The sequence below is a fragment of the Trichogramma pretiosum genome, unplaced genomic scaffold (assembly GCF_000599845.2).
Source record: "Trichogramma pretiosum strain Unisexual culture from Peru unplaced genomic scaffold, Tpre_2.0 scaffold55, whole genome shotgun sequence".
Lineage (NCBI taxonomy): Eukaryota > Metazoa > Arthropoda > Insecta > Hymenoptera > Trichogrammatidae > Trichogramma > Trichogramma pretiosum.
The window spans coordinates 1,049,055-1,076,939 of NW_019641617.1; the positions used below are offsets into that span (position 1 = coordinate 1,049,055).

At 42.2% G+C, this 27,885-nt stretch overlaps 1 protein-coding gene across 4 annotated transcripts in view; it reads right to left on the minus strand.

Moving 5' to 3' along the window:
• The window catches only part of LOC106651272 (irregular chiasm C-roughest protein-like), a 105,418-nt gene that overhangs the window by 36,269 nt on the left and 41,264 nt on the right, over positions 1 to 27,885 (minus strand). For all 4 annotated transcript variants that reach the window (XM_023458747.1, XM_023458748.1, XM_023458746.1 and 1 more), the window contains exon 2: positions 151 to 491. In XM_023458747.1, coding sequence (XP_023314515.1) covers positions 151 to 491 — 341 coding nt within the window. The remainder of the gene's footprint in view (positions 1 to 150; positions 492 to 27,885) is intronic.

The window sequence follows — 27,885 nt, forward strand, 5'->3', positions numbered from 1 at the left end:
ACAGTACATGTTGTGCTATTGATCGAGCCAACGGCTGCACAACTCTGACACGGTACATTAAATTTTCGACAAATGCACGCCCTCGCGACGTGGGACGATTTTGGTTATCGCGATAATTAGTAAATTGAAAAGACAAAAATATCGACTTACCCTCTTCGTCGCTACCAATCATGGCGTATCTCTCGTAGCCCGTAAGGTTCCTCACCGAACCTAAGCCAAAGTCATCCTTCGTCCACTGTATGGGTCCCCTTTGGTTGACTACTCGACAGGGCAGCGTGACTTTGCTCCCGATGACGGCTGTCTGGTCCATCGGCTCGATGGCGAAGTGCTGGAAGAGCGTCTCGGTCGTGCCAATGGGAACCGGCGCCGGCACATCCACTCCGATGCCCGTGGCGGCGGCCGATCTGTGTCGAGCTGCTTCGGGCGCTGCCATGCTTTTGTCCAGCAGCATCAGTATCAGCGTCAGCAGCAACGCAGCCGGTGGCCAGTTTCTGTAACACGCAAAACGAGGGAAACGATTGAAAAATACGACCAGCAAAAAAGGAAGAGTTATGTACGAGAGAGAGAATGTGAAGGGGCGTAAAGGGCGCGATTAAGAGGACTTTTGTACAGTCTATACACGTATACACGCGAGTAGCAGCGAGAACAGCAGTGTGCACACGATTCATCGTGTTCCAACAATAGGTCGAGTCTACTACTCTCTCTCTCTCTCTCTCTCTCTCTTGCGCATTCGGAGGAAATTTTCAACGGTTATACGGAGCTCTGATTCGGAAATTGGGTCGTTCCGATTTTCTTTTTTTGCTCCTTTTTATTGCAACGTCGTCCTGTACGCCATCTTTTCGAGCCTTTTTTCTTATATTCTTTGTGCAGCGAGAGAGAGAAAGGCTCTTTTATTTTTACGCTCGTTGTTGCGCGCGCTCGCAGCAGCAGTAGCAGCTGATCTTTCGTTCAATCTACGATTGTACAAAGCTCGAGTTATTTTCAATGCCATACTTTTCCGTCAAAAAATCTGATGCGTGAAATGTGTAATGATAGAACAAATTCTATGAAATTCGATTTAATTAGATTTCCATCGGGTGGTTCATTATCCTCGACGTTACAACATGTCGCCATTGTTAGGGCCGTACGATACATTCGATAAAATAGGCACGTTAAAAGTATAATCTTTGAACACACTTGGTTCGAAGAACATTTCACTTGATAAAAAGTTGTGACTTTTTTCAGTCGTTACTACACCGTCGCATGCAGCGCTGATTTTAAAAACAACCTGCAGCTGTATCTGACTGAAATAATCCTACGGCTCGTGTGCGTGATCAGAAAAAAAGGATTCTTGAGCCATGGGAACAAAAACACGATGAATGCGACCGACGAATGGCCTAATGCTATCATTCGGATTCAAAGTTTACAGGGCTCAACGTCTTTTGCGTACGAGCAAACTTTGTATACGTGCCACAGGGTGTGGGGGGACTATGAATCAGCAAGTAGCATTTAATTATGTACGCGTTTAATATGTATACAATGCTTCAGAGCAATAAGAGTTCACAAACTATCCTCGGTGCAATAAAGCTGCGCGCTCGACTCTCTTGCTCTCTCACTCTCTTTTCTCTTTCTCTCTCACTCGTTCTCTGTCCCAGCTAGCCAAGCGGGAGACAGAACATTTTACCCGGCAAATAACTGAGTAAATACAATAGAAATTTTCATTTTCCTATAATATAACGAGATGCCGTCGCAGCAGCAGCAGGCGGTTGTCTGCCACGCGCAGCCGACAAAGAGCAAATCATATTATTGCTTCCGACGATGTTGCTTGCCTGGATATATTAGATGAATGAAAGTCTAAGACGTGTTACACCCGATATATATCAATTAAATGCGTCAATCCGCGCGGGCTGCGTTTTGTCCCGCCACCAACCAGACAGCTGCGTAATTTAACGCCCAAACATTAGCGCGGATTTATACATCAGCATCGTTTGCTCGTGTAATTTTTCGACGAACGATGCGCTATTTCTCTCTCCTCTCTTTTTTACAAGATAAATTATATCATACGCTTGGTAATACGAGGCATGCACGCATTTAATAAAGAGAGATAAAATTCGCGCGGGCATGTGCGCGCGGGAGCATCGGTGTCTGGCGATGTGCGCGCACAGAGCCAAGCAATACGTTTGCACAAACCAATTTGCGCTTATAATAGATGCATAATAAATGTTCCAACGAGTATCGACGTTTCGTGACGTGTGAATATTATATTTGCTCGATGTACAATGTCTATGAAATTCATTGATGTTTGTTGTGTGTGTGGTCTGTCCTCTTATATATTTTCGTTACAAATTATTCATACTAATTCCAATTTTTCTCAATGTACATCTATGAATAGATTGTGAAAGTAAAATAATATTCTTACATTGTAACACATTATAATTAAATTTCAAGCACTCCAATAGCACTCTATCACTAAACTTATCGATGTTGCAAAATTAAATAAAGTCAGTGTTTGATATTTACAACATAATCCAAGCTTTTTAAATTAGTTCAAGGTTTTGATTTTTAGCCTCGAGTTTAACGTGTACATAATCTGATATAGACCTAATCAGGATTCATGTGTGTGACGCTATGCCTCAAGGAACCACTCACATTTCACAGTTGCAATACATACACGCATACAGCCAGGCAAGCTCACATGCATATAGAACGTGACGCGATTGATCGGCTATAAGGGATGTGGTATATCTGTATACGTTTTGTGTACACAGCAACGTCAACAACAGCAGTAGTAGCGGTAGCAGTGGCATTGGTATTAGTAGTAGTAGTAGTATACTGCTGCAAGTTCTCTGTCTCTCAAATTTATGCGATGGTGGTGGAATATATGTGTGCTATGGGTGCATTGTGCCAAAGACCCCCCGCGGCGTCGAATTAACAGCAACTGCAGTACTGGCGGCAGCGCAACAGCAGCGGCAGCAAACGATGGAAAGTGCATGTGTGTATCATGCAGTAACACAGAGAGACACCCATAGAGCAGTGAGCTTTCTGAGAGAGAGAGAGAGAGAGAGAGAGAGCAAAGCTTGGCCCTTGTACGTTATACACATTTGTAGAGCCAGCGAGAGAGAGAGAGAGAGAGAGAGCTTGCGGCAAGTAAGCAGCAAGAACATGAGCTGACTCTCTCATGAAGCAAATATAATTTCAACGAAATAATAATAATAATGATAATAATATGCGTTGCTACTGTGCTTCACTTAATGAGTTTGTTATACCGCTAGTGTGTGTCCATAGACTCGAGCTTGCACGAATGACCATAATTATATACATTTCTGAATAAGCAAGACAGATGCCAGTGTATAACGTTCATATTACATACATACGTACATACATACATAGAAACGTATATGAAGTACTCGCTCGCGACAGGGAATTAAAAAGTTAACGACATCTTAAGCCTGAAATATAGATCACGCTTGCAGAGAAGCCACACATAACGCTGAAAAGCCAAGTAATGCAATCGACCGACTTGCTTATCGCGTGCTGCTGCTCCATGTTTTTAACCTCTCTCTCTTTTTCTCTCTTCCTCTTTTTCGCGTCATATACGTGTGTGCATGTGTGTACCTATATATGTGGCCGTGTGTACGCGCGAGCTTACGACATTAAATATTATATAGAGACATAAAAAGTTTTTTATTTTTTAGCGTCGAGAAAAAAAATATGTTCAGATGTATTGATACGTCTGCACTCAATCACTCGTCGTGACATATTAATTTGACGTCGCAGCAGCCAACTCAGCGAGTAATGCCATCAAACATGCACGTGCCTGACTCTCTCCCTCTCTATGGGTGTATCTGTATATGCGTAATCGGTCGAGCAAATATACACAAACATGTTTAATTACGTGTACATCGAAGCGTAGCTTTCAAAGTCCTTTTACTCCTCTCCTATTTAGTCTCGCATCCAACAACGGGTGGCGGCAGCAATAACAACAACAACACCGACAACAACAACAACACCGACAACAACAACAACAACAACAACAACAACAACAGTGGCAGCAGCGACGGCAACTACGTACAACAGTTTCCTCTAAACAGACGTCTTGCGCGTGCCAGTCAAATACGTCAACACACTCGTACACAACTAATACATCTTCTATGCGCCCGGAGGGATTTTGATGTAAATACATACGCCGAGTATGGCAGTGTGCGTGTGTGTGTGTGTGTGTGTGTGTGTGTGTGTATACGGTAAGTTCGTACGTGAGGCTGTTTATACATTTGCACATTTTATATATATCGGGGGGCAGGTTAACGAAAACGTGAGTAGCTGCTGCAGCTGACACTGCACAGGTGAGCTTTTGTCTCTTGTGCGCCACTCCCCCGAACATTATATAGATATATCTAACTCTCTATAAACACAGGAGCTCTACGTCAAACGCCCGCGGTTTAATGACTTCCTCGTAGATACGTACAAAGCTGTTCCTTTGCCCACACACACCCACACAGCTATAGGCACTAACGCACGACTGTGCTCGTAATTGAATGAGTCTAACACAGTGGTCGCTTGTTTTTTTTTTCACCAAAAGCTTGGAAATAGATTATAATAAGAAGTTAGCTCCGATGACCAAGTTTAATTTACTTTATACCCTTGCTGGAGAATAGATCAGCTGCAAACTGTAAATAATCACTGGCGCTCAACAAATAACGCTGCAAGCTCGAGCGAGTTTTAAGAAAAGCGACTTCTCGCCGATTTCTTTTCGTCAGGTGTATGGGTGTGTGTGTACGTTGCACTTGCTTCCTCTTGTGCACTCGCTCACTCCTTCTCACTCCTTAACTTTTACGACGAAACTGTTGTTAACACTTGCTTTGTCCCTTACAGAACATACACAAGTACACATGCACCCCCCGTAGTCGTGTAAAGTGGCAGCAGTATAAGCTCTCACGGGTATACAGCGAATGTGTGTATATACGAGTACATCCCGTACATATATATGGGCTATTCCACAACAGGTGTTGCAGGCCCAAAAAATGAAGTTGAAAGTAACCATTTACTCTTCAAGAACACAATGAACAATGAAAATCCTGAAGGGCACAGCCCCCTAGGTCCAACCCTTATGGATCTACAGGGGCTCAAAGTTGGATTTTCATGGTATGAGGATATTCTGCTTCTTACTCTGCTTTTCTGGGGGGACATAAGAAAAAATTTTTAAACCATGTTTTTTCATGTAAAATTTGATGTAGAATTCAAATCTGTACTCAGATGAGACATTAATAACCTCAAAACCCCTTGAAATAGAAAGTATGGTGTAATAGGACATAAATGTCAAAAAAAAAATATGTTCGTATACCTCAAATCAGCCCATATTGTAATATGTTCATCGATACACCAAAATACAACTTCTGATAAAGTTTGGTAACTGAGTCTCCATTACAGATCATTATGTAGCTTTTGAAAGCCCAAAAAACATGGTTTTTTCCTCATTTTCCATGTTTTTTGCCTCTTCGCTAGCTACCAAATTGTCTGTAATGGAGACTCAGTTACCAAACTTTATCAGAAGTTGTATTTTGGTGTATCGATGAACATATTACAATATGGGCTGATTTGAGGTATACGAACATATTTTTTTTTTGACATTTATGTCCTATTACACCATACTTTCTATTTCAAGGGGTTTTGAGGTTATTAATGTCTCATCTGAGTACAGATTTGAATTCTACATCAAATTTTACATGAAAAAACATGGTTTAAAAATTTTTTCTTATGTCCCCCCAGAAAAGCAGAGTAAGAAGCAGAATATCCTCATACCATGAAAATCCAACTTTGAGCCCCTGTAGATCCATAAGGGTTGGACCTAGGGGGCTGTGCCCTTCAGGATTTTCATTGTTCATTGTGTTCTTGAAGAGTAAATGGTTACTTTCAACTTCATTTTTTGGGCTTGCAACACCTGTTGTGGAATAGCCCATATACATACGTACAGACGCGCAAGCTCGTGTGCTTTTATATATGTATGTGTGCGGGTGTGCGTGTGTATATAACTTTACTCACTGCACTGCAAGTCTCGCGCTGTGTGTTTCTATGTACCCGTAAAACTTTTGACTCGTAATCGGCTACGTGTTATATATATACGTATAAACACACTTTTACAACGCCACAAAAACATCAACTGCAATAAAGAGTTGGGGCCAACCTTCCAAATTTTTATAATTTCCGTTCTCAGCGTTCTTTATCATGGAGCTGCATCTCTTGCACAACCACGAACACGCTTTAATGAGCTGAAAAGCTAATAATAATGGAATAATGTGCGAGAGAGAGACGCAAAATTTAATAAAAAGCTCTGATTATTTCGGCATTTTTGACATCATTATAGTAGACTACAACATAAAGCGAACTCTTGAGGCGTTGCGCAGCAGCATTCATAAAAACGAGCCAAGAGAGCAATTTTCATTGACTTTTCAATAAACGTGTGGGCGTATTGTATACATTTATATGTGTGTACGTGTGCATCTACACATATACACTATAACGAGGCTCAGTAGCTTTTTCTTTTTAGAATCTTACTAGGACGACGCGCACGCATATATAGGTATACGTATATAGCACCGCAGCAGTGTGGCAGCTTTTAAGCTCGCAACAGTAGTAGCGCGCACAGGTGCATCTATTCACTACGGCTCTCTTTCTTGTTCTACCATTTAGCACGTGCACATCTAGGTTAAATTTACTACCGCTGCACTGCTCCGCACAGATATATTCACTTACATACGCCATTCACTCGCACGTTATATTCCTGTCTTTTAATTAAGTCAAGTCATCTTTCGAAACTTAAGATTATACTTGGTATATACATTCACACTCCCCAAGTTGTCGGGTGTAAGGAGACGAATATAAAGAATCCGTATGAAAACTCGAACTCGAAGAAAACGAGATTTAGATGCCGAGAGGATCACTTCGAGAGAACAGTATTTTTTCTCGAATCACCGCGATATGAAAAAAGGGTCGAAGCTCCGCGCAGGAAGTTCGAACTTTACGTACGTGATTAGAATTTAATTATTGTAACGCTCTCTATCTGCACTCCCAGAGAATTTATGAGATTTCAAAGGGATCGCTCGGGATCGCCCGAGAATTTATCGCTATTGCAGGTATCGTTCTTTTTGCAATGAAGCAACTGTGATAATGAACAAAATGCGTATAGAGTTTAGTTATTGCATAAGTTCCTTCCGCTTGCGATATTTTTCAATAATTTCCTGATAGCCAGTGTTTGTTTTAATGCATCCTTTTTCTCTTCTTTTTGCCCTCTCTTTCTCGCACTCCCTTACTTTTTCTCTCTTTCCCTGTGCTAGTGCAAGGGTCCGAGCTTTTCATCCGTAAACACTTGGCCGGGAGGGCTCTTTTTTCTCTCTTTTCTTCTCTCATTCAAGGCAAACAATAGCTTCATTAAAGCATCAAAGCAGTCTATAATTGAAGTATATCGATGTATCGGTAATGCAGCATACAATATATATCTGTGAATGTAAATGGGCTTTCGTGTCTTATTTCGATGGCTCCTAGCAGCAAGATGCTACTTCAGCGCGCCGTTCGGCAAGCTGCTAGTTCGGCGCCGCATTCGGCAAGCTGCTACTTCGGCGCTGCGTTCGGCAAGCTGCTACTTCGGCGCTGCGTTCGGCAAGATGCTAGTTCGTGGCCGCGTTCTGCAAGATGCTAGTTCGTGGCCGCGTTCTGCAAGATGCTAGTTCGGGGCCGCGCTCTGCGCGATGCTACCTCGAAGCCGTGTACGATCGTGTATTCTGCGGTTATGTTTACTTGCATTGATATCTTTTAATATATTAAAAATCTCATACAAGTTATTGAAATTATAATTTATTGAATAGAGTTAGTTATAAAAGATACATTCACTAATGCTTGAAAAATAAAAAGTTGTACTTTTATTGTATATTGTAATACTGCTGCTGCTGCTACTGCTGCTGCTGCTGCTGCTGCTACTGCTGCTGCTACTATCGTTACAATATAGTTACTGCTGCTATCACTACAAATGTATTAAGTTGTGTAGCTTGAAACAATATGAACCTGAACAAATCAAATATTCTGTTATTATAAGAAGAAACGCTAATACTTTGATTTTATCTTTTGTCAAACTTATACCATTTATGTTAATATATTTTATAGAATTACTGTTGTCTGGACAATAAATCATTATTAAAAGTTAAATACATTTTTTTCAAACCATTGGTTGATATTATGACAATGTTTTGTAATAATTATTTTATCTAATTCAATTTCATTCGATTTTTCAAATGCTCAAATTTGGACCGTCAATAACGCGGTTTCAATGTCACAACCGTTCTCGAAATGTTTAAACTTATGCATTAACGAACTTTTTTCGAACAATTTGAATGATATTCTGCTAAAAGTGTTTCAACCAGTTATAAAAACGAAGTTGCCGCGGGAGGACGTCCGTGACATTAATCTAAAACTTTTAACGTTGTGTAGTGATTTGCAAATAGAAACAAAAAAATTGGATAAAACAATTCGTTCACGTCCAGAATTTTATTAAAGAAAGACGTATAAATAATATTCTTGCGCAGTCAATATTTCGAAGTGAGTATTTCAATGCTATAATTGGGTTATTGCACTTGTTAATGTGTTTGTATTTTTCATGAACATATAACTTTTTATAACTATTTCGTATTAACGAGAATTTGAACAGAGTAGACGAGTACAATTTTACTTATTCAAAGAAATTTTTATGTTGATTTTTATTAATAGTATATATTTTCACCTCTATATTTTGTTATTCAATCGAAACATTCATGAATATAGACAGACACAGTAAATGGTACATAGATACGGCAATTTTATAAAAATTAATGTGTGTACCAAGTTCTGATTTAGCAATTTAAAATTTTACAGTTCATCATGGATGTTAATATTGAAGATGAAAAAACATATTTTCAAATGACAAACGCCGTTACATTGAATTCTACCCATGTTCCGTATTATCGAGAAGGTTCAACTCCATTCGAATTCCAAATTGAAACCGTTACCAATACAAAATCATTTGATGCACTGGAAAATATACTTACTTATAGTGATATGAATTGTGAAGAGGCAGACACAACTATTAACGGTACAAAAATTTTTGATTTTGAAAATGAATCAAATCCTACTGAGTTATCAAATACGGAATTTTTGAACTTTGAAGATGAATCAAACCTTAGTTATTTATCAAATTTTGAAATTTCAAACGTTGATGAAGCATCGAATTTCACTAATTTTTCAAATTCGATCGATAACTGTGACGATGTTCATTTCGAAATCGACGAGGTGTACGAGTCTTCAGACGATGATAGCGGCAGTAATTCCCAAACAGATTTTCCTCCCCAAATCTCGGTTGTATCCAATATCGAAGATGATAGCTCGTCAGATGTATTACAAGAGTCGCACAAAAAAAGGAAGCACATTCACAGTGAAGAACTTACGCGAAAACGAGCAAAAAAGCCTGAATTGTGGGAGAAAAATATCGTCAAGAGCCGAGTCAATATGGGTCTTGATTATGTATCACTAAAAACCTCAAAATTTGTGCCAGCTCGCCGTATGAAAAAGCCTTGTGAGGGATGTAAATCTAAATGTTCCAAAAAAATTTCAGAAAACCGAAGGCAAAATATTTTTGATGAATTTTGGACACTTTCGGATCAATCAAAAAAATATAATTATATTGCAAGATACGTTCAACGGCAAAATCCTTTGGCTAATCAGGCTGGAAAAGAGAAAAATCCTAATCGCCTCTATACACTGCCATTAGACGATAGTGAAAAAATTAAAGTGTGTCAAACGATGTTTGTAAATACCCTAGGAATATCGAGATCCGCAGTGAATACTGTTATGAATAAATTAAAAAATGGAGAAGTCGATCTCATTGATAAGCGAGGAAAAAATGAGAAAACCGCAAAAAAAATACCACTAACTACGACCGAAAATGTAGTTGAACACATAAATTCTTTTGCCAGAGTAGAATCTCACTACTCTCGCAAAGATTCAAACCGGGAGTATTTAGAAGAGGATTTATCCATAACTGCCTTGTATAGATTATATAAGGAATGGGCACAAGAAAATGGAAAGACAGTTGCCAGCCAACACCACTATAATGATGTTTTCAACACAAAGTTTAATATAAGCTTTTTTAAGTCAAAAAAAGATTTGTGTGATACCTGCGAAGGATATAAAAATGCTCCAGATAAAGCACAACTCGAAGCAAAATACCAGGCTCATATGAAAAATAAAGTTCGAGCTCGGGAAGAAAAAGATAAGGACATTGCCTACGCTAAGCAAAACCCGACCGAAACCTGTGTAGCCTGCTTCGATCTACAAAAAGTTTTAAATGTTCCTAAAACAGAAGCAAGCGCACTTTATTACAAGCGCAAGCTTGGGTGTTACAACTTTACAGTATATGACATTGGACGTCACGAAGCTTATTGTTACATGTGGACGGAACACGAAGCAAAAAGAGGATCGAATGAAATAGCTTCTTGCGTCATGAAGTACATAGAATGTAAGTCCAAAGAAGGAATAAAAGAATTTTCATTTTATTCTGACAATTGCTCCGGTCAGAATCGTAACAAAAATATATTGAGCATGTACACACTTGCCTCCAGTAAATATAAAGTGAATATCAAGCATACCTTCTTGGAGGTCGGGCATACACAAAATGAGGGAGATTCAGTTCACGCTAGAATTGAAAAACACTCTAGTGAAAAAAAAGTTTATAAATTTGAGGAATGGGTTAGTATCGTGGAAACAGCGAGAATTGATGTCAGTCAGTATCCCCCGTACAAGGTCCAGCTTGTTAAATTCAACATGATTATAGATTTTAATGATCTAGCTGATAAATTAAATTGGAGTAAGACAGCGATTAAAGACGGCAAAAAAGTTTCTGTGCCTCTCGGAATATCTAAATTAAAAGTAGTTCAGATTTTAGCTGACAACACGAAGCAAATAAAATATAAAACTGCATTTGAGAATGAATTTGAAGTTCATACAACAAGAAAAGAAAAACAAAATGTAAATGTAAATAAATATCAAACAAAAACTGCATATAATGCCGTACAAGGCATTACAAAAGCTAAAAAAAAAGATTTAATTACACTTTGTAATACTAATGTAATTCCACGAGATTATCATGAAATTTACGAATCTTTAACGATAAAGATAAACAACGAGCCAGATAATGACGAAGAACTGTGAAATAATTATTCTAAAATTTAGTTATTTTGAAGCTACTATGAAAGATTGAAAAAAAATAATTTTTGTATTATAGATCATAAGTACAATATACAATAAAAGTACAACTTTTTATTTTTCAAGCATTAGTGAATGTATCTTTTATAACTAACTCTATTCAATAAATTATAATTTCAATAACTTGTATGAGATTTTTAATATATTAAAAGATATCAATGCAAGTAAACATAACCGCAGAATACACGATCGTACACGGCTTCGAGGTAGCATCGCGCAGAGCGCGGCCCCGAACTAGCATCTTGCAGAACGCGGCCACGAACTAGCATCTTGCAGAACGCGGCCACGAACTAGCATCTTGCCGAACGCAGCGCCGAAGTAGCAGCTTGCCGAACGCAGCGCCGAAGTAGCAGCTTGCCGAATGCGGCGCCGAACTAGCAGCTTGCCGAACGGCGCGCTGAAGTAGCATCTTGCTGCTAGGAGCCATCGATTTGATGTAACTCATCCGTATATTTTGTAGCATCCATTTTACATCATTGCGGCACCAATAGAGCTATACGGGTACATCGACTCGGGGCAAATAACGCTAAATGAATTTCTACGCAAGCTTTCAACCCTCGCTGTTGTGCAATAAAATTTTGTCCGTACATCGAAAGAATACTCGGTTCCAATTTTTGTATTTTTCCGTCAATTTACTTACGCCGATCCTCCACAGTACAGACGGCTCGTCTAAATAAATTAAAATAATCTCGAGATAACAGCGTGCGAAGCTCGTGTGTGCATTATAGGCCCCCGTGAACGCGTGCAGGATGCATTTTTGGCTTGCTGACGTCGCCCATCTAACTAATAGCATTATCGCAAAAAGCGGACTTAAGAAAATTTGCCAGCAAGCCTGTAGAGATATAATGTAGAGACTAGCGCGAGCGCAAGCGTGGGAGGTATATAGAGATAGATAAAGACGAGGGCAAACTCGCGGAGCTCCGGCATAGATCAATATCACGCCGACGAGAGAGAGAGAGCGAGTACGAGCTTGCCGTTTGTACGTCGGCTTGGTAGTCGGTCTTAATTCCGCAACTACCATACCATGCGCAAGCAGCACATCATGCCAATCCCTCTCTTCCTCGTGTGTACAGCTAGAATTAAAATATTTTACATGCATATGTGCAGTGCACGCGCCTGGAGCGCGAGGTAAAGAGTTACTTTATCGCCCGGTAAATTATTGCGTAATTTTTCGTTGAAATAAAAAAATGCTTTTCTCTGTATTTTTTTTTTTTTTTTATTGAAATAAACCGAGGAAAAATAATGAGTAAACAAAGCGGGCGCGAGTCTTTTGAAGGAAAATTTTTAAAAATTTCAAAAAATCTAGCTTTACTGGATTTCTTTACGATTCACCTAGTTCAGCGCAGGGGCGTTATTTTTTTGATAATTTTTTTGCTGATTTTTACCTCGCCCATCTGAGGTTATACTGCAGATATTTAATATAGTAGTAAACTCATGCACGGTTTATTTTTATATACGTGCAGCAGTTTATTTTTATACGTGATATTCTCGCCATTTATAAATTCTTATGCGTTTTTTTATTATGAGAACGTCTGAATTTCATAGAGTTAATAAGCGTAAAAGGAAAGAAAAAAGTGTGAGATTGACTAATTCAGGTTGTCTTGAAGTCACGCTAGCCAAAATGTGTACTCGTACGCAGGCGAAATTCAAACAAAGAAGCTCTCGTTGTTACAAAAATTCGCATTGTCCATTATCTAAAATTGAATAAAAGTAGAAACTCTCTTATTCGCTGAAAAGCTCAGCACACGCGATACCAACCGAATAAAATAGATTCTAATTTCATCCTTGATAATAATGTAAGTATCATTCATTCAGATGTCCCCTCAGTTGAAATAAGCGTATTTACAACTAAAAAAGAAAGTAATATTCTTAAGGACCTCAAAACAATGATTTGCGAAAGAAGATAGCTGCGATGTAAAATATTTCTTTTGTGTTTACTCGTATTTTCAGAAAACATGATCAGCGAGCTCAGATAGTCTTACCACTTCGCGAAAAGTGAAAAACAAATGACAAAGGAATTTTTCGTTTCTATCAAGAATAAGCTATAAAAGCTCACCCGGTTGAGTGTGCATCTGACTAAAGGTTACGAGAATGAATAGCACGAAAGTATATGTATACTAGAAGATGGAAGAGTTAACGATCCAGATTGTTTCGACAGGCAGAAAGTATTTTTTTTTATCGTTTGAGATTAAAAAATGTTTAATCGCTCGAGAGTGAAGCGCCGAGTAAAAGTTGCAGCTTTATGCAATTAACGAATACATGTAAATGCACTTATAAAATCTAGTTTTTCGAACTAACTTACATTTTGACACTATGATTTAATTTGAAAACTGGCCTCGATGGTCTTTAACAATTTTGTTACAATTATTAGCATTATGTCAACGTGGCGCACTAGATTTTGAGAGTGAAAATTTAGCTTTCAACGCAGATTTATGCGCAATTCTGTAGGCAATTTCGTGTGCATAAAGTAAAAGAGTTGTTTTGTTTAGAAAAACTTTGCCAGGAAAAATGAATTACTCGGTCAAGTGGGAATCGTAAAAAATGAAAGATACACGTACATCGTGTTTCTTTTGTTTTTTTCTTTTAAATATATAATACATCATCCAAGACAAACACGTATAGCTATTTGTTTTTTTCTCGCTCTCCGTGTAGTGCGCGCATCATCCCTCGACTATAAAACTCGAAGATACAAGCGGACGAGGTCGGAGAAGGAAGTTTTTTCTCTCTCCCTCTCGAGCAAGATTTTATACAATCCAGAAGGTTAAATTTGTTGGGGAAAAAAATAAGACATTTCCTCCGTCTCATTAGCATACACGACACTTTTCTATAATTGTTCCCCACTCGTTCGCCTATCTCCACAGTCTCCTTTTCAGCATAAAGCTAATTCAACTGCTCCACTTTTTTCTCTCTAGCTAACCCTCCCTTTCCTTTTTCTCCGTTCTCTCTCTGTCTCTCTGTCTCTCTCTCTCTCTCTCGTTTTCTATTATAACTTTAACGCCTCAACCCGTAACTCGGGTGGCAACATTCGCGAGGTGCAGGCGCGAGACTTATTGAATCACCTTCATTAGCATAAACCACTGTTTAAATTCATACATTTTAAGTGCAATCAATCTCGGCCATCGTCGTCTACGTCGTCATCGTCATGTAAATGTTTTATATACGTATATACACGAAAGGCGCGTATATACGTATATACACATAAATTGCAAAACTTCATCGCGCGCCCAGAGCTCGCAGTCGCACGTATATATGTATAATATACGCTCGCGCGCCACCGCCGCGACAACTTTGCGAATTATACGTTTCTCGCGAATGCGCATATATTTGATCAATTTGCGCTTTAAAAGTTAAATTAAAGAAAGATGTAGGTCATAAAATAATGAGACTGGAAGAGAGAATTGCGTCTCGCGCGCTCGAGAATGACAATGCGCTCTTAGCGAGTCGGGTGCGATGCAAGTAGGGCAGCTGCGACGACGATGAGATGGTCGGTCAGTTTATAGCCGAAGATAGATCTATCTCTCCTTCTCGTCGACGCGCACAGGCCGCAAAAGAGTGTTTTGTCAAGAGGCGCACGGTCGCGAGCAGCAGTATGTATACTGCATCGAGACTGCGGAGTTTGGAAATCCCGTGGAGTTGTAAATCCCCCTGGCAAAAGTTCACGCGTTCGCTCAACGGCAGCAGCAGCAGCAGCAACAGCAGCAGCGGTAACGGCAGCGCGAAAGCTTGATCGGCGTGGCGGTGTCTGTGACTAGGTATAACTTTTCTTCTCTCTCTCTCTCTCTCTCTCTCTCTCTCTCTCTCTCTCTCCAGCTACCCATCTACTTGTATAGAACACCAGTCTATAGGTATACGGCGTACAACAAGCTGCGCTACATGCGGTCTTATCCTTCTTCCCCCTCTTTGCAGATCTCTTGCCAAAAGGATCAAAGTTATATATACTCGGCTAGATTAAAGCATACACGTACACATACACACGGGGACGACGGGATGGTTTGTTTTTTGCTCCTTTTTTCGACTTACTTGCAGGCTTTTAATGCAGCTGTTGCAATGGCTGCAGTCTGGAGTATACAGCAGTGGTAGCAGTAGTACCAGTAGTAGTAGTAGTAGTATTCGGAGCAGGAGAAGCAGTAGTAAACAGCAACGTTCCGAGCGAGAAGTGCTGCTGCATGTTACACATATACATATACACGTACGTTGGTAGTTTCTTCGTCGCCCTCCTCGCCGTCTCTCTCTCGGCAAGTTTCTAATTTGAAAATGCGAGTGTCGCTTTCTTAGTTCTCGGAGGAGGATGAGAGGCTGTTAGTGCTCACTACCTCTTTCTCTCTACCTTCTTCTCTCTTGCATATAATAAATGTGCCGACTTGTTATTATTTGCCAAGTATATTTCCTTCCTTATTCCAGGGAAGCTTGGCGCGCGCGGAGGAGCTTGGCTTGCGAAGGCCCACTGCTGCTGCCGCTAGCACTGCTGCAGTGGCACTACGTGTAATAAAGACGAAGCGCTTGAGCTTATAATAAACGAAACTCACTCGAGGGACTCGCCTCTGTGTACGAGCGTAAATTAAGCTCCAGTCATGCAACGCACATGATACAGCTGTGTCCCGCGTCGCGTTCTGCCCGCGCCATTGTACCAAGCCGCGTCGTCTCCTTCGCTAGTGCGACATTTATATTTGCCAAATGCATTAAAAGTAAATTGCACTGCGAGTTCTTGGGGTAGGCAACAAAAAGGAGGAAAAAAAGAGAACGAACAAGACATCTAGTTTTACCAACTTGTTCGAACCGAATTAAAAAGCAAAGTCGTGTTACGGTTTGTCGAGATCGTGACTTCTCTCGTTACTGCGCGCGATCACGAGACGAAAGAGCAAAAATCTACGATCATACACCTGCAGGTTTGGCTCGAGAAAATTGGTCCTACTCGTCGAGAGCAATCGAAGATGGAAAATTAGCTCGAAAAGCCAAACAGAAAACGACGAGCTTGCGCCGGGGCACGTGAGCTTGTTGCCGCTCCGAGGCAAGAGCTTGCAGCAGCAAGAGAAGACGTTCGAGCACACACGTAAGCGACTGCAGCATGTTATGCATATACCCTTTACATCCACTCGCAGACTCTTGAGACTTAGCCTTTTTACATATAAGTAGACGCGTGCGCGCTTATCTCCGTGACGTGCCGTCGTTGCGCTCGTATCGCGCAAGATCTCCCGCGGGCGTCTTTTTTCACGCACGCGCTAGTTCGCGCGCGCGTGTGTGTGTGTATGTATGTGCATGTATGCGCGCGTTCTGCACAATGTCGCATCGCACGCGTGAGTAAACGTTCTCTTCCTCTTTTTTTTCGACTAAAAAATTCGACACATGCACGTGGTGGGCGATGCCCTGCACTGCTCTAGAGGACCATCGTATGCAGTAGCTAAGATCATAAGTACCAGACGAGCGGAGCGTCATTTTTTTCCCCCATCTCCCGTCAAGCTGAGCGCGCGAAACTCTTGGGGGTTTTTTTTTAAGCTCGCTCGCTCGCGCGAAAGCCGCAAGCCGTGTCGGTTTGAGAAAGAGAGCGAGCGAGAGAGCAAACGAGAGATAACAATCGGCGCATTGCCTTTTTTTCAGTCTTTTTATTATGAAAAAAAGTTTTCCGTCGCGCAGCTCCGCTACCTTGACTAGTACAAACTTTTCTTCCACTCGACGTTTACTCTTTTTCTCCTGCCCTCTTTTTTCCCTCTCTTACTCTTTTCCTCTCGTTGGCGCGACCCGCGACTTTTAAATCTTTGCCCAGATCATTCGCATTTTTCGCATTTTGTTAATTTTTGCAGTAAATACCGTCTAGCTCGTCGAGACAAGTTAATTATTTTTATTTGGGATGAAGTTTAAGTGCGACCGATGCTCATACTGGAAAGGCAAACAAAGCACACATGTACACACACTCAGGTATACGATTATCTTGAGAGATTGTGACAAACAAGATGAATAATTATCCATTGGAAGCGTTATCTGGCACGATTCTAATCAATCGCTGGTGTAGCCGGGCATTATAACGCATCCCATCTCGAAATCCTCCATAGTGAACTTGCTATAGGCATGTATGTGTGTGTATAATGTACGGGTATAACGAGAGGATTTTCCGCCTAGCTTGGTGGAAAGCTACAACAATCGACGATCCTATCAATTGCTCACGTACGTTCAGATTTCCAAAAAATTTTCCACAATCAAAATGGAAGAAAGCAGGGCCTGGTTGAAACGCCTGTACGTTTCTTTCCTAACGAAATCGCAAATAATAAACATTTGGGAGGTATGTATAGTGCACGTCATAGTGTGCAGTAGGCGCGCAAACTATCGAGTAAGCAATCGAATTGGCGCGACTTGTGCACACGTCGTCGTCGTCAGTGTATACATACACACACGTGTACACTGTACATACACGCAGTGAGCAGAGTATGACGGATAACGAGTTTAATTTCCAAAGTTAGAGAAAGCAGCAGTAACAACATCCGCACGGCTGTATTTGTGAGCAACGAGCCGTGTAAAGCTCGTGCAGTATAGGCACTCTGAATCTACGGGAATGCTGCTGCTGCCGCTGCTATTCTGCGACTCGTGCGGCACATCCTTAAGAATCGACCATCTCTAGATCTTAAGGCAGTCGCGCGAACACCCGTGTGTTTTCCGTACGTGCACAATGAGCGATACAAGCGATGTGTAGAGCGATCAGTAGCAGGCTAGGATCGCGCGTGTGTGCAGTCCACATTGCGAGCATCGCTCTCAACGAAGTTTCCAAACGGAACTCAACTCAATCGATGAGCTATACGTACTTATATATAAACGAAGATGTGCAACTTGCGCCACGGACACGATCGTAATTCAATAAATTATCTTCTTTTCTTTTTTTTATACCCTTCCGAGTGTCCGAGCTATATTGCTTCGCTCCTTATTTATTTTTTTTTTTTTTCAAATATTTTCATATCGAATTATAGCAGACAGCGAACATGCGCGTAGGAGCTTGTAGGATGACATTCTCCGACGCAAGCATTGCTTCACTTCTTTTTTTGGATTCCACGATTCAATGCTTTTATATGTATAGAAGACTGTCAGAGCCAAGGTAACGCGAAGGATGTCAATGCGATTTTGGCGCGAGGGTGAGTGAGAGAGAGAGAGAGAGAGAGAGAGAAAAATCGTAGTACGTATACGTACGTACGAGTGTATTCTACGATCCCGAGGTATTTCGTAATTTTTTATTCCCTCTGCGACGTCGATCGCTCTTGTGCACGCAACTTTCTTGGCAATCCTGCGACGATTCCGACTCGAACGGAAATCTTGTCTAATCGTTTACTGCGTGGTGTATCGATGCCAGCAGCTACACGACTCTATATATTTTCCCACGCACTCGTACATTTTTTCTTTTTTTTTTTCAATTCCGTACGTGTGATGTACTTTTGCATTAATAACAAAACAGAAGCAAACAAGATCGTTAAATTGTTTACGAGCTCTGATTTTAATTCACTGAAGCAATTATCTCGGCTAGCAAAAATGAAATTGGCCAGGATAATGAAGGTGCCTCAGATACTGGGGTGCAGGGCAAAAGTTAGCCGTCGCGTTCGCCGATAGCGTGCTGGGGCCGCCCTGGTCTCGATAAATCAAAAACGCGCTTTTACGTACATACGGGCGTCCACGAAGTAGCCGTTACCGTATAAAATGTACGCATGCAGGTGTGTGTGGGTCTCTCTCTCTCTCTCTCTCTCTCTCTCTCTCTGAGTAACGCCCCCTGTTAAAAGTAGCAGCAGCAACAGCAGAAGTGGCATGGACCAAAGCTGGGACTGCGATACTAGTGCCTACGCTTACCTCAAAGCACGATTGCCCCTCTGTAGATACTACCTTGTTTATTGGTCAACTTTCACGTTGAAACATCACTCGTAAATTAGCTGTTGTATATACACACACACTGGCCTATGCTTTGCGAGTGTGCGTGCACTCGCTCTCTTGCACGCACACAGTCAGAGGCACGCAGAAAATTAACGCTCGCCTGAATACGGACCGCAAACAGAAAGGCGCCGGGTATAGTCTCTCGTTGCGCCGACACTACTGCGCGTATCCACGCACTTGTGAAAGCGCCCAGAGATGAAGGAAAATTGTATATTGTTAACAACGAGCCTTGTAACATCTGACGAACTGAAATTTAAAAACTACGCTTCAACTTTCTGTTTTATTTCTTGTCTCGTTGCCTTTTTTGTTTTCAATTAATGAGCAGTGCAGCCTCTATGTATGTATCTATGTACCCTAGCTCGTTGTGAACTAACGAACGTCTCTCTTTCTCTCTCTTTCTCTTTCTCTCTCTTTCTCTTTCTCTCTTTTCTGCATATTCTAGCCGCGTTTGCACGAGGGAGAAAAAGGCGCGTTAAGGATATTCACCGGGATTTTACGTAACCAACGAAATTTCATCGAACGAATCAAATTGGTGCACAAAAAGCAATTCGTGACGAGTGAACGGTCGGTAGTGGCCATGCGACGACAGCGCGACAACGAGCCATGGCAATTGTAATCGTTATACAAATTAAATTTTGAATAAGTTATTGCGCTGTATTGATGCGCGCGACAACGACATCAATAATAATTGGTCACCAGAATCGATGAGCTCGGGATTTCATCGATCAGCTGGATAATTGTAATAGTAATTGCAACAATTGCATTGACGCGAGTTTATATGCCGCGCCGATCTGTCGATGCATAATGCAGCTGTTGCAAAATCGAGCAGTGTCGTCTCGACAAATCGAATAATTTTTTCGTCGAATTGTTTTTGTTTTAAAGCGCCCGCGCGCGACGCGTCATACGTGTAGCAGACCGGTGTAACAGCGTTATATACGTGTGCTGCTGCATTATGCCAAAACAACAAACAGGCTGCACATTCAATTTTTGATGTGCACAGCTCTGGTTGGCACGAATACATTCGATGCTCCGCTGCCAGTGTATGATGTCGCGTACAGAGAGCCAACGAGCGAGTATAAGCTTTGCGAGGGAGCAAGCTGCAACGGGGTCGACAGACATATAAATTTAACAAATGACAAATTTAGCCCTAGCGAAACGCTATTATTAAAGCATTGACTGCTGATATTGCTCTCACTGCAGCGCTGATAACCAAATCCCTTGTTACGTGAATAGCAGTAGCAGCAGCGGCAGTAGCCTCCCTCTTCTGTAAAGCGAATGGAATGGGAGGAGGAGTAGAGAGAGAGAGCCGATGCCAGTGTACGTCGTGTATGTGATTCTACGGTCCGAGAGTGAAGCGTCACGCGCGTCCACTATATGCATCGGTGTGCGTGTGTGTGTGTGTGTCGTGGCTCTATGCATGTATAGCGCACCATCTCCCAGGTGACATAATGTTTGCCTTCGTTACGCGTATACCATTACGATCTCTATCCCTTTCTCGCTGCTCCCTCTCTCCCAACCTCCTTCCACAGCAATTTATGCGTCGGCTCGCTGCTCGTACTGCACAGAATAAATCTACCTTTCATTTGTGCTTTTATAAAGCTCGTGAAATCTAGACTCGTCGTTGTTACATTAGCGATTATTAGCAATACGAGTTGGCTTTAATCAACTTGTCGAAGAAAGCCTGCGTTGTGTTTCAGCGCGTGGCAGAGTCGGGGTAGGAGTGTCGGAGAGGGGAAGGGGGCGGGGGGGATTATTTAAAGAGTCAACTTTCGAAAGACGATATACACAGGGATTACGTCATTGCTCCAACGAGCTTCCATTGTTTAAACATGACGGGCAGCGCTCATGGCTGATGCATCGCAAACTGCATCAGTAGTAGCTACAAAGCTTGTTTATATATACGCCGTGCGCAGCGAGCTTGACTATCGCTTATTCTGCTAGCTAGCTAGCTAGCTAGTGCTGCTGCTGCTGCCGTTGCTGCGCTCTGTGCACACGCGCCCACGGAATTCCCAACCTAAGAGAGAGCGAATATAGGCCAACTCGCAGAGAGCGGCTGATATTTCTCTGCGCGAGCGTGCTAAGCTCTCGGTCAACAGATGTGTTTCGTGCGCTGATTTTTCAAGTTTTTTTTTCGACTCTGTGTATGCACCTGGGCTCGCGGAGCTCCTGCCAGGACTCGACTTCTATTGTTGTTGCTACTGCCGATGCTATTGTTGCTTTTGTTGCTTTATCGAGGAGCATTTTTTCCGGCTCGTTGAATGATAGGAAGATAACAATTTTTTTTTCACGTGCAAACTCCGATCGATGCGCCCAGGGTCCGAAAAGTCGCATGCGGTTTTGGGGTATTCATGGTTCATTGGTCAGTGATATTAAATTTCGGCGCGTCGACAATACGTTGAAATTTAGCTAGTCTTTTTTTAGATTATTTTATTAAGCTCGTCCAGAGCTGATTACCGAGCTTCAGTTCGGAGATTCACCGAGAGAATTATGCAAAAGCAGATGGAATCTCATGGCGATTTCGCATCGAACCAACAGGAAAATAAAGTAAAAACTTCTTCGGGCTTTAGGGTGTACGGATCGTTACAGCCATGTAACTGTAACTTTATATAAGCACTGCGCAATCGATGCCAGATTTACACGTTGAATTTCGCATCGGAGAGGTCTGACGCGCAGGGGTGAAAGGGTGTACTGCCTACAGTGTCTGCGAGGGCTGCGCTGCAGTTGCCTCGCCGATTTCTATCTCTTTCTTCACGATACCAACACGCGAGTAATAACCCGAATTAACGTATAATGACGTGTGAGTGGCTACGATTGTGTGATTCGATCTCGAACGCGCAAAAAAAGCTTACCACTGTTCTCTCTATTATATTAGCTTCAAAAGCTCTTTATAAACTTCGATTCAAATTACAAAGTTTTTCTTCCTCTCTCTATTTCTATGCTGTACTATGGCTGGGGCTTGCGTGGCTTGCACTGCACTGGCGCCCATTGGCCTTAATGCTACACAACTGCATACGTAAGGAGCTTCGAGCTTGACGTGAAAATTAACTCGTGTAGCTTTGAATGGAGGAAAAAAAGATAAATCACGCGCTCGTATGGACGGATAGCCTGTATATGTATATACGATATAGTTCTATCAACTTTTCGAATCGTGTTTGAGCTTGTTCGCGTTGAGCACACATTGCCCTCTCTTGTTGTTCGAATTTTGCTCGAAAAATCACGAGAATATAATGATTGATAACGCGTGGTGGTAGAAACTTTTGAAAAATGAATCAGTCGTGTAAAAAGCCACGTTACTTCGGATTGGTTTTTCTTCTTGTTATCGTGTGCGTATGCAGCTTTAATATAGTCATTATGAACTCGCGCTGCACTCGTGTTTCGCATTTGTCACTACGTTGTAATTAATGCGTAATTTTTCTTTACTTTACCGTAAAATCTGTCTTTCGCATGATTATTAATCATAATCAATGACAAAATGACGCAAATCATTTAAAAAGTGAGAAAAATGAGTACGGCTTTCTCGAAATGCATTACCGGCTACTATAACTGAAAGTTTTTTTGCACTCTCAAGCGTGCCGCGGCGCTGCATGAAATTATGACAAAGCATTGCGTCCTGGCAATGGTTCCCATGCCCGTAGACGTCGAGAACATAAGCTCATCTAATATTTTTCGTCATTAACCTAATTGCAGCGATATTCATTAAAAATAATGATTCCGCTCTAGCTCTGCTTGCTGCTCGGTCTATATATACGTATAACCGCTAGGGCTGTCCTGTCTCTTTTATTTTTATAAGATTTGTTTTCTTATAAATAAACAGCAATTTGCACTTGAGTATAAAAATGGCTAGGATACAGAGGAAATTGCACGATGCGAGACCGAAGAATAATTGCTGAGAGAAAATCTCGCTCCTCTTTGGAGAGTTTTTCGCTTTGATGGCAGCAGAAAAAAAAGGAACTTGGAGGAAAGAAACAGTTGCCGAATATATATATATACCCAGAACAGAGAGGGAAAGAGAGAGAGAGAGAGAAAGGAAAAAAGTTCGTGGCACAACTCTGTTGCAGCTTGGGGGAAAAAAATATAGTCTTCGAAGCGGCGCGCACTTGGCTTTTCCATCTTTTCCATTTTCATTCGCTCGACTCAACGTGTGGCTCATCCGTATACTTGTGTGCGCTGGTGTATATGCTATATAGTAGTATACAGAGTATATATACAGACTATTTCAACGTATTCTTCTTTGCCATATCAATTTAGCCTCAAATAGTTTGCTGCTTTCAATGTTACGTGCCACGAAACTCTATCTATACACAGTGCAGGCGGAGATGTACATTGAATGACACGATCGGCGGCCATACGGAGCGAGGTTTATGTTTCATCGAATAAACGAGCGAACAAATAGCCACGCGATCGCCGTGGCAGCCGTGTGTATAAAACATCGAGTGCTGGCGCGGAGATCACAAGCTAGCTCCGAAGGCACAAAAAATCCATGAATTTAGAATCAATGAATAGATAATGCGGTATATAAGGGAGCCGTTGCCGGAGCAAATAGCTGCGCACGGTGTAGCACTCGATTTTATATATTAAACAGGAACAAAAGGAAAAAAAGAAGTAGCGGCAGTAGCTCTGCGACAGGCAGACAGAAAAGTGTATGTGTGTATGTGTATGCATACAGCAGGTAGGGGGCAGGCGGTGGTGGCGGCAGAGAAACTGCGAACTGCTGCGCGAGCTTCACGCAATCCATCCAGTCGGCATCCTCCTCTGTCTCATTCGCAGGCGTTATCTTAATGCATCTTGCAGCGCGCGTGTATATGGGCGCGGGCGCGCGAGGACGACTGCGCGACGCTTTTCATCGGGACTTTCCGGCCATAAAGCTGTCACACACTCCTCTCTCCTCTCTCTCACTCCCTTTCTCTCACGGTATATCTGCAGTATATGTACTACGACGAATAGCAATCGAGGGAAATGTCCCGGAGTTTATTTTCTCCGATGCTATATACTCCAGTCTCTCTCTTTCTCTCTCACGGTGCATAAATAAATTTTCGTCCTTTTCTTTCTCTCTTCCAGGCGGCGTGGAACACTGCACAGCGCCTCGAGAGTACGTTCGTGTGTATGTGTGTGCTGCGAGTGTATATGCGCAAAAGTGGAGGCGTCGATACACGCTACCGGCCATTATTTATCGAGCGTGTGTAAGAAAGAAGAGTGAGAGGGAGAGACGGGCATCGAGGGTGGAGAGAAGGCAGAAAATGCTGCCTTTGCGAAATTTATTCGATAGCCCAGAGACTCTTCTGCCAGCTCCTCTCTCTCTCTCTCTCCCTTGGTCGCTGCTGTATCGCTACCATCCCCCTGCTCTCTTCCTCGATTCATCGTTCATTCATTGTATTATTTTTTTTTCTTTCTTCATCGCAGGTGTATATGCATTTATATTCCCTCGCCCTCTCTCTTTCTCTCTCTCGCCTTCGCTAACCGCTTTGAATATATCACTCGTGGCTCGGTATGTATACCTACGCAGCAGAGAGCAGCTACTCGCACGCGCGCATTGCGGTGACAAGCCATTCCGCATTATTGTTATGATTATTATTATTGTAAAAAGCCGTGAGCGAATTGCTGCTCGAGCTGCTCTGTGGCGGTGTTGGTGCGGAGTCGCTGTAGCGCTTCTGGTTTTTATGAATGAGATTTTGATTATTGCGTTATCTAGGGTGAAAATAAGCTGTCGCTGCAGAATAGCCGTACGCGCGCGCGCCGAGCCAGCGAGCGAGGGGGCTAAATATACATAACTGCTATTAAGATTAACAATGGTGCGAGGGGAACGTTCAAACTTTTTAAACGTTCGCTATTGCGCGCCAGCTACGAGCTAGAGAAAGAGAGAGAGAGAGAGAGAGGTAGACAGACAGAGAGGCAGAGCGAGTGAGAGAAAGAAAGTTTTTACCTTATTCTAGAACTGCGTTACAACTCAAACGAGAATTTTACTCCCGCTTGTTGTCGCGCGCACATAGCTGCTGGCCAAGACTGCTGCTGGCCTGTTCCCCGCTCGTCCCAACCTGCGCCATGCACTCTTTTATTCTACAAGTTTGTTTTTAAATTTAAGTTACGTGACTTCCTAGGGAGGAGAGAGACTAGATAGAAGGGAAAAGAGAGAGATATTAAGGTAATTTTAATTAACTTTACCATTCAGACGAGGACGAAGAGCGACGAATCCTCGTGAATTCTAATGTTCTTATACTTTCCTTTTACGAAATTACGCCCTCTGAAGTTTATACATACACATCTCTCTCTCCTTGTCGAGCTACTACTATTCCGCGAAAGGTGAAAAGTTTTAACTAAATTTATTGAAATTGTCTAGTTTGTCACTAGCTGTATATCTTAATGAATTTCGTCTTGCGCACCGACAAGCGCGTGGTGCAGAGCTGCTACTACGAGCGAGAGTGGGAGAGAGCCAGAGGCGTGCCAGGGGCATGTAATCCACGACGAAAAATTCTCCCGCTAGCTCGTCGTTCATTATTATTATTATTATTAAACGTTACTCGTCTCGCAGGTTGCTGCTGTCCCGGCACACGAGCTAGCTCTTGCCTCGCTCGCGCGCACGTTACCGCGTTAAAACTTTTGCGGTTAACGAGAAGAAATTAATTATTATCTCTGTCTGTCGTTTTGTCGTCTCTACAAATTTATTTCTTCGGTCAAGATTCAGCTGCGCTCGTCGCCAGAGCTCTGCGCCACGGATAAAAACGCTCCTCCGTCCCACGGCATACCTTTATAATATGTACGTAACTCTCTTCATCGCGAATCCACAAACGAGATGAGGTATACACAGGAGATGAAAATTAAAAACACAGCTCTCTTTCGTACGACTATACCCTTATAGCCTGCGCGAGAGTAATCTGTTAGAAAAAAAGCAAACCGTCGAGCGAAAACACATCATCTTCTTTTCGAAGTACGTCCCAACGAAAAAAGGAATATTTTCCTCGGCAGCTCCTCTCTCTCTCTCTCTCTCTCTCACTCTCTTTTCCTCTTTCTCTCTTTCTCGTTTTCGCTTTTTTTCAAGACGGATACGAAGAAGGGGGGTTTGAAGGCGTGCACGAAGAAGAAAGTCTTAAGAGTAGGCGAGGTAAGCGCTTTTTTGAATGAAAACTGGGTTTGGCGCGGCTCGCTCGTTACGCGAAATACGAGCGACGTCGTCGTCGTCGAGTAGGAGCAAGCCAACGAGATTATTAAAATTACTGCGGTGTCTCGCGTATATACGGAACACAGTCTCTCTCTCTCTCTCTCGCTTTCCTGCGCTGGTACACTACGCGAGTATCTGCGCGAACGCGTGGAATGACACGAAGAAACGCTCCTGCTATCAAGAAGTTGAGAGATTTATACTTGCGAAGAAATGAAAAAAGCTCGGTTAGCCAGAGCTTACATGCATATATACATGTACATTGCCTGAGCTGCGCCCGCCCGGCACACACCACTGTCGACTTCTTCTTTCTTCTTCTCTTTCACTTCTTCGTTCTCCGCCTCCTCCGCTCAGAGGCCTTTTCAGTATATACCTGTATATACGAGAGGCTGCGCATGCAGCAGCAGCAGACCGACGTACTTTGTGTACCTTCACATGCTCCTTGTGTCCTATAGAGCTTACGCTGCGCACTAAAGTTTTGATTTATTCCTTCACCTGTTTTGCCGCTTTCATTCGAGAGCTGTGCGAGTCTTTTGTATACACTTTCGCGCGCTGCGTGTCCGAGTGTGTGGTTGCAGCAGAGTAGTTGTCTGCGCGTCTCTGTGTGCGAGTGAGCCTCTGCGTACACTCTCTGTGCGCTTTAGAAATTAAAGGTGTAAAGTATAGGACGAAAAACCTGCTTGCTTGCTGCTGCTTATGTAAAGAGAAATGAAAACGTGCGTGGTCGGCAAACATGTACACACACCGACTGAGGCCAAGTTTTCATTTGCATAAATTAATAAGTGAGTTTTTTCACGCGCTCGCCTGTCCTCTTTTAGGGATGGAGCGTCGCAAGCGCGCAGCAGCAAAGCTAGAAAGAAAATGACGCCACGGCGTGAAAATATTGTGTGCGGGACTGGACGACCAACATTTTACTCCCTGTGTGTGTATGCGTCTACACATTACTCTCTCTCGGCAAGCTCTTATTTTACATTTGTATGTAACACAGAGTACACGAGCCGTGCTTGTGTGTTATTTCTCTGTTATTCTATTCAGAAATTTTAAATTTGTCGAGATACGCCGGGACGCCGGAGAGACAGAGTGAGAGACTAGCTGCGGCACCGTGAGTGCGCATCGTAAGGAATAATTCATTTGCCTAGGGGACAATTTTTTCGACTTTATTTTTACTCTATGGTTTGGAAAACCTTTTTTATTTTTTCTATATTCGAAATAAAGCGCGGGTAATCCGTTATACGTTATACCTGCACCTATATGTACGGCGCGCCAAATGAAAAAGTGTCAAATTTTTCGCATCTACGCGCGCAGATGGATTATATTCTTCCTCTCTCGTTTTTTTCGATTTATTTTTATCTTTCTCTTCTTCTCTCTCTCTCTCTCTCTCTCTCTTTCGGAACGTTGAGCGTTGAACGATAGAAATACGAATCCTTGATTAAGCCGAATATAGCCCGCTGCACCTGTTACTTGCAAGAAAAATCGTATTTTGTTTCAGAGCTCGCTCCTGCCATTTTAGCCGCTCTCGGCTCGCGTTATACATATTCAGCAATAAATGAAGTCCATGCGATAACGTATTATAC